Raw genomic sequence first — 19,178 nt, forward strand, 5'->3', positions numbered from 1 at the left:
GCTCTTCTACTATTAAGGCTCGTTCCGGGCCGAGCTTGCGTCTTCTTTGCTGTACAGGTCAGGACCCTGGGTAAACCGAGAGCCTGTGGGACATGAGCTCGGGATCAATCCCGGGCATGTCGGAAGCCTTCCATGCAAAGAGGTCAGAATTAGCTCTTAGGAGTTCACCCAACCTTTGTTTTAGGGTTTCCCCTAGGTTGGCTCCTATGTAAGTGTTTTTTCCTTCCTCTTTGCCGACCTGTATCTCCTCCGTCTTTCCTCCCGGTTGTGGTCGCAGCTCTTCTCTGGCCCTTGCACCTCCGAGCTCTATTGCGTGAACTTCTCTGCCCTTTCCTCTCAGATTTAGGCTTTCATTGTAGCACCTAGCTCTATGGTGTGGACTTCTTTGCCCTTTCTTCTCAGATTTAGGCTTTCGTTATAGCATTTCCTTGCCAATTTTTGATCTCCTCTCACCGTTGCTATTCCTCCTGGGGTCGGGAATTTCATGCAAAGGTGGGGAGTGGATACCACTGCCCCGAGGCGATTGAGGGTAGTTCTGCCGATTAAGGCATTATAGGCTGACCCTTCATCAATGACTATGAAGTCTATGCTCAGAGTCCTTGATTTTTCTCCTCTTCCAAAAGTGGTGTGAAGGGGCAAGAATCCCAGTGGCTTTATTGGCGTATCCCCTAATCCATATAAGGTGTCGGGGTATGCTCTCAATTCTTTTTCATCTAACCCTAGCTTGTCGAAGGCGGGCTTGAAAAGGATGTCCGCCGAGCTTCCTTGGTCTACTAGGGTTCTGTGGAGATGGGCATTGGCTAGGATCATAGTTATCACCACGGGATCATCGTGCCCGGGGATTATCCCTTGCCCATCCTCTTTTGTGAACGAGATAGTGGGGAAGTCGGGTGTCTCTTCCTCGACTTGGTAGACTCTTTTGAGATGTCTTTTGCGAGAGGATTTAGTGAGGCCGCCTCCCGCAAATCCTCCTGAGATCATATGGATATGTCTCTCCGGAGTCTGCGGCAGGGGATCTCTTCTATCCATATCATCTCGCTTTCTCTTTCCATGGGCGTCCGACCTCTCCATGAGATATCTATCAAGCCGACCTTCTCTAGCCAGCTTTTCTATCACATTTTTGAGGTCATAACAGTCGTTGGTGGAGTGACCATATATTTTATGGTACTCGCAGTAATCGCTGCGGCTTCCCCCTTTTTTATTTTTAATAGGTCTAGGGGGTGGTAACCTTTCAGTGTGGCAAATCTCTCTGTATACATCCACTATAGAAGTTTCTAGAGGAGTATAAGAGTGATATTTTCTGGGCCTCTCGAGACCGATTTCTTCCTTCTTCTTGACTTCCTTTTCCCTCTCTTTAGATGAGGGAGGGGGTCCAGGTCGCCAACTCAGGTCTCTTAATTTTGCATTCTCTTCCATGTTGATGTACTTTTCAGCCCTTTCTTGTACATCACTTAGAGAAACGGGGTGCCTTTTGGATATGGACTGTGAGAAGGGGCCCTCTCTGAGTCCATTGACTAGCCCCATTATGACTGCCTCTGTGGGCAGGTCTTGGATCTCCAAACATGCCTTATTGAACCTTTCCATATAGGCTCGTAAAGACTCTCTGACCTCCTGTTTTATTCCCAGGAGGCTCGGTGCATGTTTTACCTTGTCTTTCTGGATCGAGAACCTCATCAAAAACTTCCTTGAGAGGTCCTCAAAGCTGGTGATTGATCTCGGGGGAAGGCTATCGAACCACTTTATCGCTGCTTTCGATAAAGTGGTCGGGAAAGCCTTGCATCTCGTAGCGTCGGAGGCATCGGATAGATACATCCGACTTTTGAAGTTGCTTAGATGATGCTTTGGATCCGTGGTTCCGTCATAGAGGTCCATATCAGGGCTTTTAAAGTTCCTCGGAACCTTTGCCCTCATTATGTCCTCGCTGAAAGGATCTTCTCCGCCCGAGAGGTGGTCTTCTTGTTCGTCGCGGGAATTCTTGAGGGAGGATTCTAGCTGTAAGAGTTTTCTTTCTAACTCTTTTCGCCGTTCCATCTCCTCTTTGAGGTACCTTTCAGTTTCCTTCTGTTTTTCCCGCTCTTGCTCCAATTGTTCCAGGCGGCTATGGACTAATCCCATTAATTCAGCTACGTGGGATGGTCCGTCTTTTTCCGATTCACGCCCATCTGAGGAATTTACCTTCGGATTCTTCACTCCGGAGGTACCCTCTCTGTGTTGGTTGTTATCTTCCTGGCGTTGGGCCAGGTCTTCATTGTCATTTCCCATGTCTAGATTCTCTTGTTCAGAATCTGTCTCCACATGGCCTTCTTCGTGGGATCTGTCCGCCATCGATGGATGATCTCTCGGGTCCCCAGCAACGGCGCCAATGTTACGGTGGGTAACCGGAGATTAATAGGATGGATGGCGTTTGGTGGCCCAAGTGTATGAAGGAGGGGGGCTCCGGATGAGTCTGCAACTCGGGAGGCTCCGTCCGACTTGTGCTCGCGAGTGAATGGGGGGTGGTACCTGCAAAGACACTCCGATGCCTAAGTTAGCAAGAGTGCAAGCAGGTCTAGAGAGTATTAGGCTTAGAGATACCTGAGGGGTGTCAGTGTATTTATAGTGGTGAGCCAATAACCACCGTTGGAGTAGTGCCGTATCTTTAGGGTGTTAACCGTCTCCATTATCTTGGGGAGGTTAAGATATGGCTTTATGACGCGGTTAGAGAGATTTTAGGGGCGGTTACTCATTTGAATGAGCACTTATCTGCCAGCTAACCTCACATCCGACTTCTTCAGACCAAGTCGTGGTTGATACCGACTTCTTACGTGGAGGTCGGTACTTGGCTAGACTTAATCCTTCATATTAGGCCTTTTAATTAGACCTGGACCTTTATCATTGGGCCAGGGTATGAACAGTACTATACTTTATTGGTATGCTACTATGCTAGTGATTACTATGAATGATTTTAACTGAATAATCTAAAGGATATATATGCACTTATAGGATGTTTAATAATTTTTCTTTCTTTTCCCCTTTTGCCAAATATAATGCCTTAGTCCATTTAGCTAGTCTTGATATTCCATCATAGAGTTTATTTTAGGAGGGTGTAAAAAGTAAAAACATGGTTTAAATAATAAAAGTGTTTTGAATATAGTGATGTAACTAGAAAATAATAATGCATATAGTGATGTCAAAATCATGAAGAAAGATAAAGGTACTACTACTGTGTTGTACGTTGTTTTAATGTGGATGGAAAAGCTTTAATAAAAGAAAACACGATTTAGCAAGGATCACGTTCTTTGGTGGGTCATGTTATAAAATAAAATCAAATTTTATTTCACATGGACTAGTTTTTGGGATATTCTCAATGTGCTATGTGCTAACACGTGAGTCAGGTCAATATGGTCAAATATCAATACCATTCTATTCTTTTCAATCTTCATTTTTTTTTAAGCATGGAAAATTATTGTTGCACTTTTCTAAAGCCACGTACGTTTTGGGTATCTTCCTTGCTCCTTCTGTTTTATAAGAAGAAGGAAGGAGATCATCATGTGGCCATAGGGATTTTCTTAAACAAAATTTGTAGATATACATATTAGGTCGATCCTCAAATGAAAATTTTATTATTGTCGTTATGTTTCATTTTGACCATTAGATAATAAATTATAGAACTTAATTTTTATATATTATAAAAGTGTTATTTTTATTTAAAATATGGCCAAATAAATAAGTTATATTTTTTAAACAAAAATTATCATAAAAAGATATTTTTAGTATTTTTATTGGAGTAATTACCTACATATTATTGTATATGTGATCGGTTAATACGTATTACATTAATTAAGTAATTGGATCAAATATATAAAACTATTTGTTTAAAATTATTTTCACTCTTCTGACTTGATGAGTTACCCTATCAAAATTTATAAAAAAAAAAAAATTGGAGATACGATCTTTTTGTTTCGAATTTTTAATGTTTTAAGTTTGTGTTATTAATGAAAAGTGTACATGTAATTAGAATAGTACATATACGTCAAAAAAATTAGTATGAGTGGCAAGAGATACTAAGTCAAATATTTATATTTGACTGCATGTATTTAGAATAGTACATATATATCAAAAAATTATGATGTTATGAATTCTTTTCTTTAATTATGTTACTCTAGGACTATGAGATGTCTATTAAGTTTACTTGATCTATGAAAATGAGTTGTTCTTATTTTCATGAGTTACTTGATGTTTTGTTGTGATATATCTTGTTCATAATCTTAGATCTATATATAATCAATACTGTGATGTTCTTTTTAATAGTAGAATAATATGTAACAATAAAATTCATAAACTTAAATTATTAGGTATTAAAATGAATGATAAAAAATTACTGAATCAATATTCTCTTTAATTATCAAAGCGATTCTTTGAAACGTCTCATACTCTTATTGAATCCAATTTTCGATATTGGACTTGTAGAAATAATCTAAAACACTATCTAAGTATCTTACATCCATGTCGAGGCATGCATTTTATGTAAATATTCACTAAGTTTCCAAGTTTTCAATCATTTAAAACTTAAAATGTTAATTTTTCTATAAATATTACACTTTGAGAATTTTAAAACATACTGTTCATCATATATAGGTGTATATATTGTTTATCAAACTCTTAAACATGTAGGCATATAAGATATAAGATAATATCTTCTTAATTAAAACAAATTTTGAATAAAGTCTGCGGTCATATATAGTAATGTAACCTCAAATTAAATCTACATGTTTGGTGGTATCTTGCATACAGTAGTCAAGTATAAATCATATAGGGAAAATTCTTTGATGGCTATAAAAATAGAATAAAGTGGGATTTTTTTATATATTTTATGAGCGAAATTTAGATATCATAAAAGACATCAAATATATATATATCATATTTGACCACTTTAATTAATAATTATATTAGATATATACTAAAATTAATATATTTATTAAGATAAAATATATATTAGTATATAAAATATGTATTAAAAACAAATTAAATAATATATCTAGCTAGTGTATATTTTCCTCACGCTACAATAAATTTATACATTTGACTTTGAACTTTTTGTCCTTATTCTGAATCAGCGGTATTACTATTTTATTCACTAATTTGATGTCAAAACTCAACCGCTAGCAGCCCTTCTTACATAACATTTCGTAACCATGAATCCTGTACCAAAATATTAAAGAATAATGGCATTAATTTATAGTCAACATACATTAACCTAATTAAGTATACTTTTATATAAAATGTTAGTTGTGTTTCCAAGTCATACAAATAAGTCGTCGGTGATTTGGTTTAGAGGGTACGTATGTTTGATTTTCTTATCCTTATTCTTATCTATCTGCTTCACAATCAATACCACATTACAACTTGTGTTTTGTCTCCACAACTTGAGAGAAATATATAGAGTTTGGTAGAATATTCGCTATTACTATAATATTCAAAGTGAATTATCTTTAGATACAAAGCGAAAGAAATTTATGTGGAGCAAGCCGACAGAATGATGAAAGGGCAATGCCATGCATGTCTCCGAAGAAAATGAGATGGAAAAAGCATGCAATGATTCATTAATCATTATTGTTTATTTGTTGATCGATTTCGTTTCAATAACTAGTAGACCCTTTTAATATGTAGGATCAAATTATTAGGTAGCCATTTAAATTAAAAAATCACTTTAATAAAGATATTAAAAATATATTTTTTTAAAGATGTTTATATATGTTATATTATTATTAAATATTTTTATTAAATTAGTTAATAATTTATTTTTTAATAAATTAAAAGAAAATTGATTTATTATAGCAATAATAATAAACTCAATTGTTTGTATCATAATTATTAGATCCGATTTGATCCGATTGAATTACACAATGTAACTAAATATCTTTAATTTTTTTTATAAAAAAAACAAATATATCTCTAACTTTTTGTTTTACAGATATTTAAATTCTTAAAAATTTTAAAATATAATTAAATTCCTAAAAAAATTATTTATTGTTATTATTATAAAAAAAATTAATTTTCATTTAATTTGTTAAGAAATTAAAAAATAACTAATTCATTAATACATCAAATAATAATACGACACGTAACTGTTAATTATAAAAAGACGTTTTACGTGTCTTTATGAAACCATCCCTTCAAACTATTATTCAAAAAGAGGAGATAGCATACAACAAGGTTATGAATTTGGTGATTGGAACAAAATACACAAACATAGCATGTATATATTTAATTATGTATTATATATGAAATATCCGTTAATTAGAATCAACACAAGTTTTTTGTGCATATATTGCTACCTTGCTCCTTAAGAATAAAATATAGCATTTCATTGTTTCAAATAAAAATTATTATTCATTGGTTTAGAAGATTATCAAATCAAATATAAGAACAAAAGAAACAAAATTTATATGTAAAATAAAAAAAGTTTTTTAATGTATCTAAAACATCAATGTTTTAATAATCTTAATAGTTAATTTTAATTAATATATATTATATATTTTCACTATTAAAATTAACAATTAAAATATCATATATACTTGAAACTTTTTCTATAAAATAATATTTTTTACTCGGAGCTAGCTATTGCTGTTAGCCGCCACAGAATGAGTCTATGAATCAATGCCATAACCTTTTTATTTTTATTTTTTTATTTTTTCCTTTGGACTTGTTGCCATAACATTTCAAGTAATCAAATGTCTCGATTATATTCCGAGATCAACGTAAAGACTAAAAAAGTCAGCAGTAAATATCTTGAATTTGCTAATATCTCCGTTGTATCTATTTAATTTGATGTGTTTCTAGAGTAGTACTAATAATACTGAATTAATTTATTAAGGTCCATGGAATATATATACTGTTATGTCAACTAGTTATTAAGAGCAAGTGATAAGCCTTATACACATCTACATCAATTAGTATGAAAATTCAGTTATTATTTGTCATCTTAAGATCACAAATTATTTATATAGCCTCTAACCTATACATTATATCTTCTTAAATAATGTATTTTAAAGAGTTCTAATGTGTTTTTTGTAAAAGAAAATGACAATAAAATCATAAGATGGATACTATATATGAAAACTTGACTACTTAGCAAACAAAAAAGAAAAGGAGAATATCATTGTTTTTTTGGCAGTGACAGAAAAGCGTGAAATAAAAAAACTATACCTAGTAATGGGTCATTGGGTCCATTCCGATAAAATGGCCCAATATGCCGAAGAATCCAATTAATTTAGGTTAGTTTAATGTACACCAAAAACAAATTGAGGTTAGTTTAATACCGAAATAAAAAATTGAGGTTAGGTAGTTGGTTAACTGATTCACGTATAGACGAGAATACGTCACTAAATGTTTTGAATGAATTTATACCAAAAAAAAAATGTTTTGAATATTTTTCAAGTTGTCTAGCGTTCTTGCTATAACTTTAGGGTTAGTAATCATGTAATATTGAAATATTTTTAAGAAAATATAGAAAACTAACCTTAAATTTTTTAATATTGACTAATTTAAGATTTAATATTAAAAAATTATAATTTAAAATTTCAAAATCTCAAATAAACAAAACAATTTTATAAAAATTTATTATTTAACGTTATTATAATTTAAGCATGTTTTTTTGAAGGGTAATTTAAGCATGTTAATACTACTTTAACAACGGAAAAGATAAACATAAATTAGCTTACTCATAGGTCATGACCCTAATAAACGCTGGTACTAACAACTTGGTTAGCCAAGTAGTTACTCACTTGTCGACTTAAACAAATATTTCAAATCTTGTCCTATGTATACAATAATTTATTGACCAATAATAGACTCTTAAATAAAATTTAGATTCGCAACAAATTAATCATTAACCTAATAACTTGAAAAATACCATGAATAAAAAAAATACTAAGAAGTAAGAACAACGAAATGTTTGAATTTGAGTTGATTCCCAAGAGCAGACAAAAAAAAAACTTACTCGTAATAAGCGCTTGATGAAGTTTAAAGTGATTTGATGTTATTATTAAAATAGTGAAAAGTGAAAATACTGTGAATCTTGAGAGTCGGCAAAAGAGTCTTCTAAGTTATAATGCATGAACCTATTGAAATACAAACCTTATCGATATTGATTACATAAGAGTCCCATCAAAAGGGAAATAACACGCGGCCACTATCAATTTTGAACTGCATTAATGCTACCAAAATTCAAAATGCACACTGCTAACTGCTAAGTATACATGATAATTTAATTTATTATTATTATTACTACTACTGTTATCATCACTGGCGACCGGGAAACAATACTTGTCCACCAACCAATTGGTTGTTATGCTTCGGGAAGCATAATTTGTCCACGTGTTGTATTTACTTCTGTTTCTACATTCACAGATAAAATAATGATTCTTTATTCACACCTAATTTGATCTTATATTTGTTTGAGAGTACATTTGTCTCCATCAAAATATTGGAGGACATTGTGATTTTCGTTGACACTCTAGAATAGTTACATGGATACGTAAATCCTTGTCTTGTGTTACATTTGTTGCATTATTACAGTGGATTTGGAGGTTTACTTGTGCAGCAGTAGCAACTTAAACTAGTCAGCGTTTTTTTCCATCTCCATTATTACATCCTTTAGTAAACCAAGCTACTAAAATTTACAACAGCATTCTCTAGTATATTACATCAGAGGTTATTAATTAGGACCTACTTCCAACATACGAGGCTAAGGTATGAACAGGCTCATATGTGAATTCCTACACCAATAACTGAGTCCTAACACCAAGGAAACAAAGGAAACACAAGGATCGGAGTCATGTGATCACTGCTTTTGAAAGCTAGCAATTGAAGAGCCTTAAAATATTGAGCTCTTCTTCTTTTGGTTGTAGTAGAGATGTGCACAAACACCCTCTTGCAACCTGCAAATGCACACAGCACATATTGTCAAAATAGAACAACAATGATGAATGTGATGCAGATTACTCAAAATCAAACAAAATGATTTGATTAGTTTTGAGTGTTATTAGTTATTACCATTGTCACGGCATTCATTTATGTAAAGATTCAACTAGTTTGCCCCACCAAGCCACCAGCAGATGCAGATGCAGAACCAACCCAATCTGTTGGCTTAGTAATCAAATCCTCCAACTCAAGATAAATATTTGAGTCATTCACATCAAGTTCTTCATCAGCACCACCATTATTTTCCCCCAATAGGTTCTCTGTCATGGCATGATAAGCAGAAGGTACATCACCACCCCTTGAAAAACCATAGCTTCTCAAGCCTTGTACCTTGTTGCATAACTCACCTTCCAGAGGAGAAGGAACAGTTTGCTCTATCTTATTGCTAGTGCTCATCACATTTTCAGACAATAGTCCATCAAGTTCAGATTGCAATGTAGACAATTGTTGATGACCTTGTTGGCATCTATAATCAACACTAGGCGTTGGTTCCAGCAATCTGCGCCTCTTGAGCATGTCGGTGCCATCGAGCTCCCTCTTCCTCTTAATCTTTTGGAGGAGCTGTTCCACAAAGGCTGGCTTTCTGGCCATTCTGGTGAGGAAATATATCATCTGATACTGCTTCGTCTGGACGTTCTGAATCCGGTCCTGAACGCTTGAGATATGAACGTGGGAACTTTCTTGCTGTTGTCTCAGCTTCAGAATTTCAAGTTTGAGTATGTTTTGGTCCTCCTTCAGCTTCTCAACTTCAGCCTCAAGGCAAGGCTTAGCTGGGTCGATGAAAGCTCCTTGATGCAGTTTGTTGTACTTGCTTCTCCTCCTTATGTTCTTCAGCAAATGCTTCTTCCCTCCTTGGAATCCTTCGTTTGCAAACTCCCAACGATCTGAATCAACCTTCCTAAAGCCCTATAACACCAAAGGAAACATCAATCAAACATATTAGTAAATCTTGAAACCTTAAGGATCAAAAAGAATTCCAATGTCATCCAATTACAATCATCAACCACATATTGGAGACACTTCCAATGCTTAAAGAATTAAACTACATACATGTTAATCCTCCAAAAGCAATTGATTTTCAAATATCCTATTTAATTTTGACACATTGACAAATGTATATCACAACATTCATGCCGTCCATGTAAAAAGGTAATTAATGTGAAAGGTAATTATGGCGGCAACGTAATTATTTTTACAGTAACATGATAGAGTATTAAAATTAACTTCTATGTTACAACAAAAACTCAAATATATATATATATATATGAAAAGTACAGGTATCAATATATTATTTACCAACTTAAACACATGGCGAACAAATGTTGAAAGAGTAAAGTGATTGGAGTATTGAACATGACTCACATAGGTATTGAGCTGGCGAATGAAGCTGGAGAAGTTGCTGTGCTTGAAATACTTTGGAAGAAGCACTTTGGCGAACTCGTGAGACTCCCAAACGATGAAGCTATCGCGGTTCTCGCTCCACGAAACAATCGGGTCGGTTTCCGGATCATCCACCATCTCGTACGTCTTCCTTAGAAACGGTGGCGGACCCGCCTCGTTAAGCCCTTCCATCGGTTTCGGCAACTCCACCGACGACGAAGATGACGACACGTTAACGGCGCCGTCATCAGCAACCTCCTCTTTGACGCGAGGCTCTTCTTCTTCCGTCACTTCCGAGTTGCTCTTCTTCTTATCAGACTCGTCGCTTGAAACGTCGTCGTTTTGCTGCAAGAAGCGGCAGGAAGACGTCACTTGCTCTGATTTGACTCTCACCATTTCCACTGGTTTTTCTTCCGCAATAGCTTTGTTGAACTGTGGCGGTGAGCAAGCCTGGCCGCCACCGCTTCCAGCGTGAGCAAGCAGCACCATCTTAGAAGTTGGTTGAAATTGTGGTTTGTCGGTTTTTGAGGGATTGGAGTTGAGAGTAGAGTAAAGGTAGTGATGAGAGTGAGTGAGAGATTAAGAAAAGTGATGGACTTATAAGTTCCATTTATAGAAAAGGAGAAAGGTAAAAAATAATGATTTGTGGTAGTGAAAGAAAGAGAAGTTTGGGAGTTTGCGTGTGTGTATGATAGTCTATTTTTGGAAACTCAGCGGAATGGCCACGTTGTCCTTCCTTTTATCTTTACGTGCCATGTCTAGCAATTTACTGGACCCACTGCCGGTCCCTATCATCTTATCCCTTTCGCTCACGTATACACTTTGGGAAAGATTGATAATTAAAGATTATTAGATTTAATTTAACGTATTATTTAATAATTTTTATTTATTAAATTTATTTAGAATAATTATTTAAATTAATTTATTTTTTAAAATTATAAAATATAAATAATAGCCTCTATAATATAATTTTTGTTCATCACTAATTTAAATTCTTAATGTAGTTATTAAAATATATTTTTTAATAATTAAACAGTAAATTTTTGTATGAAATAATAAATATATTTTTATACACGGTAATTAATTAATAATTGAGTAATGTTACATGTATATTAAAATTAGCTATTAAAATTAATCACAAATATAAAATATGTATTGAAATATAAATATACATTAAAAATAAATTAAATTACATATATATTTATACATTGATGATTGATTTTAGTAACTAATTTTAATGTACAAAATAATATTTTTGAAATTTTTGGTATTTTTTAAAAATGTGGAAGATATATAAATCAAAATATCCGATTTCTATACTTCAAATTTTTTAATTTTTCTTTAACAGATTTCTATTCTCTCACAAATTCTTCGGTCCAATTTCACAAATCTCTTGGTCCGATTTATGTATCTTCATAAATCGAATTTTCCGATTTCTGTACTTCTTACAAATCGAATAGTCCAATTTTTATTTATCTAATTAAATAATTCCACATTTGAGAATAACATCCTATCAACCTACATTTTAAAAAAACACCATTGTTACTCTAATATAAAAACAAAATCTGGTACTAAGACTACACACTTTTATGCACATTCTGTTATTACTAAAAGTAATTAATAAAAAATATAAAATACAAAAAATGATATTTTATATTATAAACACAAAATAATACAAAAAACATTTGTGGTATTATTTTGATCTTTATGTTCATATAATATTTTAAAAATAAATTTAAATTTTTTAAAATAAAAAGTTAGTAAAATAATAAACTTAAAAATTAATACTATTAATTTTATAAAATATATATTTTATTATCTTAATTAAAAAAATTAATTCTTTATTTCATTATTTTACTAAAAAATAACTATCATCCTATCATATCATATTATTATTGATAGAGCCAATGATAAAAATGACTATATTTGTTGTCAATTAAAATTTGCTGATTAATCATGTTAAAATATATTATAATAAACAATTTAAGTAATTATATTAAATAACATGATTATTTTTAACTACCACTAAAAATGAAATAATACTCTATTAAAAAATGTTAGGAATCAAGATAGTTTCAGCTAAAAATCAAGCAAATACTTTTAGGTGAATCCAAAACTTCTATATAGATGGTGTTTATGTTAGGCGTTAGGATGTTTCTTTTCTTTGTAAATTAGATGGTTGTAAATCTATTTTTTGATTTATCATGTTTTAGGCATTTCAAGAGGGAATGAGGATGAAGAGACGGAAACTAATTGAATCAGTTTCTATGATTCACGTTGCAATGATACTGAATGTATCTCCTCCTAATTTAAATGTGGTGAAACATTTAATAACCAATATTTTAAATCATAAATAAATAAAATTAATTACTATATTTATAATTAATTAAGTTATTCCATTCTTGACTGATTTCAAGTTGGTTCTATATACTTTTTCTATTCTATTTGATTATTAAATTTATGCGTAATTCTTAATTTAGTTTTTGAAGTTATATTTATCTTTATTTAATTTTCAAATTTTACAAGAATTTTTTATTTTAATATAGAAGACCGAAAGAAATTTTGCGTTAATGTTACAAAAAATAGAATTTTATAATGTTCTAAGAGCACAATACACAGAATACGTATTATACTGATAATACACAATCTGTATATTTACAATTATTGTAATTTAATATTAAAATAATATAATACGTAATTCTTTATAAATTAAAAAAATTAATCAGACAATTCGCATTCTGCGAATTTTATAATCCCAGAATTTTATAAAACACTATAACTTCTAATATTAAAGGATTATACCAATTTTTATTCGATATCCAAAAAAATTAACCACTTTACGAATGTAATTTATGTTAGTCACATTAGGGGATATTAACGGAATAGGGACATGAACAACTAAACATGGCTATAATAGCTTGTAGCATACATCATCAAAGACACGCAGACACATGCATGCACACTGTTTCATTTCTATAATTCATACTCATATTCAGGAATTTGTTTCATCTTTTCTTTCTTTTTATTTATTATTGAAGTTTGTAGCACAAGACATTCTCTTCCCTTTTTCTTCTTATACGGTGGATTCGCATGGTCACCTTTTTGTCGGCGAGAATCTGCATGGAAGCCAAGTGTCGCAATTCATAACCGATTCAATAATCTTCTGTTACTCACTCCATATTTGTCAAAGGCCGCTACTTGTTTCATAAATTCCAATGCTGCATCATTCTTTTGTTCTTTTGTAGAGGCGTAGAGCCAATGATTCAATTCAGCAGTTTAATTGAGAGTGGATAAGTACTTTGCACGCACCTCGTAATTGGAACTGCCGATAATAGGGAAAGTTTCGGTGCCGATCGCACCCTCCAAAACGAAACAAAGGAAAAGACTATGCGGGAACTTGCGTTGCAAGTTGCAACCTTATCTCATGAATCATCATCAACTCACCTGCTTACCTAACCTTAATAACCGTGGGCCGGGCTTATTTTGGGGCTCAACGTGGCATGCCCTATCTACCTTTTCGGGATCATAACAAAACATGTGGCCCAAACTAAACCACCTAATAATTAAGGTAGTATTTGTTTTTCAATACCAAAAAAAAAATGTTTTCGGATATTGAAATTGTGATTGAGAAATTTAGAATCAATATTATTATGTTTGATAATTAGATATTAAAACCAAAATTTTAATTTTGACACAAAATTTTAGACCATTCAGTATTTTAAAAAAATAAGAACACAAAAGACTGAAATTAAGAATTTGAAATTTTTTTAAGATTGAAACTGAAATTTTAACATTTTATTTATAATTAAGAATATTATAATAAATTTATTTATTTTATGTCTGTATTTATCTTGAACCAAATAAAATACTAAAACATAATTTAATTTTGTACACTTTACATCAAATATAATAAAAGACTTAATTTAGTTTTTAGTTTTAGTCTCTCAATCTCAATCTTTCTTTCGAACACTGTCTAAATATTTATTGGAATTTTAGTGTGCGCTACATGATGGATCCACATGGGACTAGAAATTTTCAGGAGAGCTAGTTGTTCTTAGTATTTCTTTTATATTAACATTAAAAATATTAATAAAATAACGAACTATAATTTGATCAAATAGTTACTTGTTTAATTCGTTTAAACAAGTGTCTTGAGACCGCAAAGGAAAAGACTAATTGATCCCAAGTTCACCAAGTCCTTGGCCTTCTTCCTTTAAAGTTGAATTCCTCACCTTCCATTACTAATTTCACTCGTCAACTTTTGCTGATGTTTATGTGTACCCGTGCCTTTCTTCACTCACTAAATTAAATTAGGCCCGCATGAACAATTCGGTGGCCAGTTATGGGTGCAATAGAGAAAGGTTAGGCAATTGGAAGGAGGAAACATGTACGTATACACGACACCAAAGTAACTTTTCATGCCAAAAAGAAATAATATACATTATATTAAAACGAAGAATACAAGCATCATAGGAATTGATTGATATCCTAGGATAGTGTCCATTTCACATGAAACTTGTTTGGAAACCAAAATTTTAACTTGAGAAATATATTTTATTTGCACTCACTTCTACCATGTATACCAAACTGATATGCATCTCTTCATGTATTGTGACATAACAAGTGATAAAGTCCACACCCCATCTAATTGTGAAAAAGAAATATATGTGCTACTTAACACAAAAATAAATCAACTTCCATGATAGATTAGAAGAATAAATATGAAACCAAATGTGCTGCTACTGTTACTGTCCAGACAAACTTCCAAATGCAAAAGTTTCAGAAAAACAGAAATAACAGGAATTTCAACAGCAAGATAAACTATGAGTTCATTTCAGAGTACAACTTGACGGCGTGCACAATTTAATCAATGTTTAGTCCTTACTCTAGGTGATGATACTTCCACAACTCAAACCACATTCCCAGAACATATGGCAGATCTTCTCTTCAGTTAACTTGTAAGCCAATTGAAAAGATAGCTTCTGGAGATACACCTGTAATAATGGCATTGGAATTGAGTGAGCCGAAATTCAACCCAAAAAACTAGCTCAAAAGGTGAAAATTGTGAAGCACTTATAGGAGGAGTGTGTGAAGCTCACCATCATCGCGGTTGGCATCAGCTGGCTGTTCCTGGTTGGATGTACCGACAGAGCTCGTACCACGTGGTCCACCTGCTGCCACTATTGGTGGTGGAGGAAGTAACCCTGCTCGCAGTAGAAGACGCTCTACTGCTTCCGAAGGTTGAGCTCCAACAGAAAGCCAATACCTTCACAAGGGTAAATGTGATGGAGATGTTTGGTTGGATGGTTTATTGATATATAAATTGATAAGGATTGTTTGATGGTAGTTGTGTAACAAGAAATACTCGCCTTGCACGAACTCAATAGATATCAAACTTAACTAACATATTCCATCCCTCTTTTACCCCAATGAAACATACTCTTAGAGACAATTGACATGTAATTTAATCCTTAACAAATCATAGAAATACAAAACATGAACCTATGGAAGTCCTTTTGATTGTATTCCAACATTACCAACATGAAAATATCTTTTCCAAATCAGTTAGACAACAATTAAAAAGGCATAATTGTAGGGACATATGTTAACAAATTCAGAAAACTTTCAGGAAAGAAGAAAGCAAAATATAATATTTAGTTCTTCAGGAGGATGTGATAAGAACTACTCCAGATATGGTTTTAGCATTTCATTCTCCCATTTTCTACAAGGAGACATCATGTTCAGAATAATTAAGATATGTTAACAATAACATTGTCCCTTGAATTATAACTAATTTCACCTAAACTGATGTAGATGTATTAGAGAACTTGTATAACAGAAAGTTACTCACTTCACTCTCTCGAATTTGAGAGCCATCTTTCTGTCACTATCATTCCCTGTAAAAAAGGAAAAAGAAAAAGAAGAAGTAAGAAACCAATTAGCATCCTTGGTCCTCCTTCTCATTCCTAATCCTCAGTACTTAAATAATTTCGGTTAATAATCAAAAGGATCCTTTCAGTTTCACTCAATTAATTATCCTTTAACACTGACAATATAACAAACAGAAGGAGAACCTGCCAAAGGGTCATAGAAACCGAGAATTTCGAGGGAGCCACCATCTCTGGTGGATTTGCTATCAGCGGCAACGATACGATAGAAGGGGCGGTGGGTGCAACCAAACCTTGCAAAGCGAATCCTCACCGTCATTGTGATGCTGCAAGGGAGTGAAAATTGGTTAGGGATGAGGAAGGAGAAGTAGAGTGATAGAGAGACAAGTGGTGTTACCGTTAGTGGAATACAATAACTGAAGCCTGAAGCCTGAAGCCCGAAGCCCAACGTTTAATAGATATGACTTCGTTTCAGTGTTGGTCGCCTTATCCACTTATCTATCTACTCACCTTCAAGGAAAATGCTCTTCTGGTCTCTTATCTTGTTATTGTAGAAGGGAAATTTTTCTCTAATAGTAAAGTTAGATAAACAGTCAAAATTGTAGTTGTGTATTATTATACATGATGTCTTTATTCTTTAATATTTTTCTATAAACAAAAAACAGTTTTTATTCTTCATTAAAAATAGCCACTAATTAAAAAACACTTCTCATTATACAATTAACTTTATTATTTTTTTTAAACATTCCAGGTAATAAGTCGACATTTCTGGGACCAAAACACCCCCAATCCTATTGACCTAAAAACAGGTTAAAAAACATTCACTGTCTTGTATTAGCATGTCTTCTCTGGGCACGGATTCGGTGTGCCGAAATTCTTTGGCACACCAGTGCCCATGACACTTATATTTGGCTGATCGGTGTGTCTATTTCTCCTTGACCGTCGGATCTATATACTTTATCAATCCAATGGTAGAGATTATTCTTTCTCTCTCCTCCTATGATTGGTTAGTGGGAATTATGTGTCAGAGGGGTTAGTTTGCAAAATTCACTTTGTAGCTGGTTATTTTTGTTACAAAAAAAATTATTTGGGTTTATGTAGAATTAGTTTATCATGTTTTAAGAATTAAATTAATGGCACTTAGTGATTCTGTTTAACGCTAAATCAGAGATGATGGAGGAGGGCTGGGAGGGAAGGAAAAGCGCTGTGGACGTCGTTTGACGCATACAAGTTAAGTTGCGATGTCTACGTATCCGTCACTGACCCGTCAATGGAGTTGCAGGAAGCTTTCTCCCGCGGAGTCACACTGCAAAGCTGCCTGCTCTACGAAGTGCGGCCTCTGTCGCGACTCGTTGGTTCGGAGGATGAAGATCTGCATAGTGTTTCGGCTAGATTAAGGCTTTGCCGGAGACGACCAACAAAGAAGAATCGAAGCGGCATGGGGACGATGGGCGAGAGGATGATGAAGGAGATGGCCGATGGTGTTACGGGTCGGGCGGGTTAGGTTAGAACAAAGTTGGTTGAACTTGGGTCAATCCTGATGGGCCTCTGGAGTATATTTTTTTCCTTGAGATGCACATTTTTTTCAGAGACCAATGATGGGCTCAAGTGGTGGGTTATTAATAATTTTGTTAAAAATGGATGACTGGTCTAGTTTGGTCCAAAAAATAAAAAAACATATATGGCTGAAGAAATAAGAGGAACACCCAATACTTCCGTCGGAGGTGGAATTGACATGGGCGGAGCGAGGAGTTTTGCCTTCGATGAAGAGGAGAGGAGCTTCGAGTGGGGTCGGGTATTAAGGGTTGGGTTGCTAGGCGAGTTCGGGTTTTGGTTTTTGGGTCGAGTCAGTTTCTCTGGCCCAATACCAGATAAAAAAATGTTATTTTTCAGCATGACCAAACCCAAAAAAAAAAATTTTAAAACCGTAAATATACAAAATAATAAGTGTAATTATGAACAACTTACCTGCTTCTATCGACTAAATCAATCCGTCTATCCATCAACAGGGCAAGGCTGATAATACGAAGGAATTTTTCACTGACCCAGTCAAATGGAATGACTGATAAGATTAGATTAAGGCTATAATTTAAATTTTGAATTCATTCGGTGGTTATAGCCTTTTTTAGAAATCCGGTTATTGCCCTTGGTAATTGCACCCACATTAATTCCCAATTAATGCCCAGTTTAATCAGGTTTAAGGGTTATTTATTAAAAAGAAAAAAAATTTAAAAGGCGGGAGGTGTTTCGCCAGATTAACGCGCGTATGTTTACGTTTTTCACTCCCAAAAAAAGCGCGTACTTTTCAAAGAAGGGAATCACACTGAGGTACGTACTTGTTTAAACCAGTCCCTTCGTATTCTTTGTTGATCCAAGCATTTTAGTTGGAAACAGGTTTATCCTTTATAAAGGAACGGAATTTGGCATAACATTACGATACGGTAAATGAAAATAATTCCGAATGTTTATTCCGATAGTGTAAAACCGATTTACAAGGATAACTTGATAGACAGGTCTTTCATAACGCACCCGTAAATAGTTGCTGAAATGTTCTGGGATCATGATTTGAAAATGTTAAATGCTAACGGCGCAAGATAATTCCCTAATTTTGTTTAAACCCCTCAAACGATTTGTTTTATTTGGCTGAATTATAGGCAGAGGGGCTGAGTTATGAGTAACTACAAACAATTCACGATAAGCAGAGAATGAACCGATGAAAGTAGATATAATAATCGCTACAGAGTTTTAATTAGCTTTTCATAAGTTCAAAAGGACGACGAAACAAACAAACCAGATAGATCATTCAAGGCTTTGGTCATCGACAAAAAACCAAAACAACATAAAGATGTCACCCATGTGAACCAGGTCAAATACCTCCGTCACTGTCTTCACCCTGCTCCGGTCGAACGCCTGCCTGGCGGGACAAAGATTTCTCCTTGGCCTTCA

The 19,178-nt window shown here is 33.7% G+C and overlaps 2 protein-coding genes across 2 annotated transcripts; both read right to left on the reverse strand.

The window, feature by feature from the left end:
- Positions 1-8,403: 8,403 nt before the first annotated feature.
- Positions 8,404-10,934, reverse strand: LOC107496787 (heat stress transcription factor A-2). The gene is made up of 3 exons (XM_016118117.3): positions 10,327-10,934; positions 9,037-9,870; positions 8,404-8,921 (listed from the first exon to the last, which is right to left on the reverse strand). The coding sequence occupies exons 1-2, from the start codon at positions 10,831-10,833 to the stop codon at positions 9,067-9,069; spliced, it is 1,311 nt and encodes a 436-aa protein (XP_015973603.1). The 5' UTR covers positions 10,834-10,934; the 3' UTR covers positions 8,404-8,921; positions 9,037-9,066.
- A 4,096-nt stretch (positions 10,935-15,030) lies between these two features.
- On the reverse strand, positions 15,031-16,787 carry LOC107496775 (30S ribosomal protein S16-1, chloroplastic). The gene is made up of 5 exons (XM_016118106.3): positions 16,630-16,787; positions 16,419-16,558; positions 16,196-16,241; positions 15,444-15,610; positions 15,031-15,338 (listed from the first exon to the last, which is right to left on the reverse strand). Exons 2-5 carry the CDS (start codon positions 16,549-16,551, stop codon positions 15,292-15,294), a joined length of 393 nt encoding a protein of 130 aa, XP_015973592.1. The 5' UTR covers positions 16,552-16,558; positions 16,630-16,787; the 3' UTR covers positions 15,031-15,291.
- Between the last annotated feature and the right edge of the window lie 2,391 nt (positions 16,788-19,178).

The sequence above is a fragment of the Arachis duranensis genome, chromosome 1 (assembly GCF_000817695.3).
Source record: "Arachis duranensis cultivar V14167 chromosome 1, aradu.V14167.gnm2.J7QH, whole genome shotgun sequence".
Classification (NCBI taxonomy): domain Eukaryota; kingdom Viridiplantae; phylum Streptophyta; class Magnoliopsida; order Fabales; family Fabaceae; genus Arachis; species Arachis duranensis.

What these genes read in the sequence shown, in the direction of transcription:
- LOC107496775 (XM_016118106.3), bottom strand. Translation starts at nt 16,551, where the DNA reads ATGACGGTGAGGATTCGCTTTGCAAGGTTTGGTTGCACCCACCGCCCC. An exon ending in CTCAAATTCGAGAGAGTGAA is followed by an intron (nt 15,611 to 16,195) that starts GTGAGTAACTTT and finishes ACCCTTGTGAAG; the next exon opens with GTATTGGCTTTCTGTTGGAG. An exon ending in TGATGCCAACCGCGATGATG is followed by an intron (nt 15,339 to 15,443) that starts GTGAGCTTCACA and finishes CCATTATTACAG; the next exon opens with GTGTATCTCCAGAAGCTATC.
- LOC107496787 (XM_016118117.3), bottom strand. Translation starts at nt 10,833, where the DNA reads ATGGTGCTGCTTGCTCACGCTGGAAGCGGTGGCGGCCAGGCTTGCTCA. An exon ending in TTCGCCAGCTCAATACCTAT is followed by an intron (nt 9,871 to 10,326) that starts GTGAGTCATGTT and finishes TTGGTGTTATAG; the next exon opens with GGCTTTAGGAAGGTTGATTC.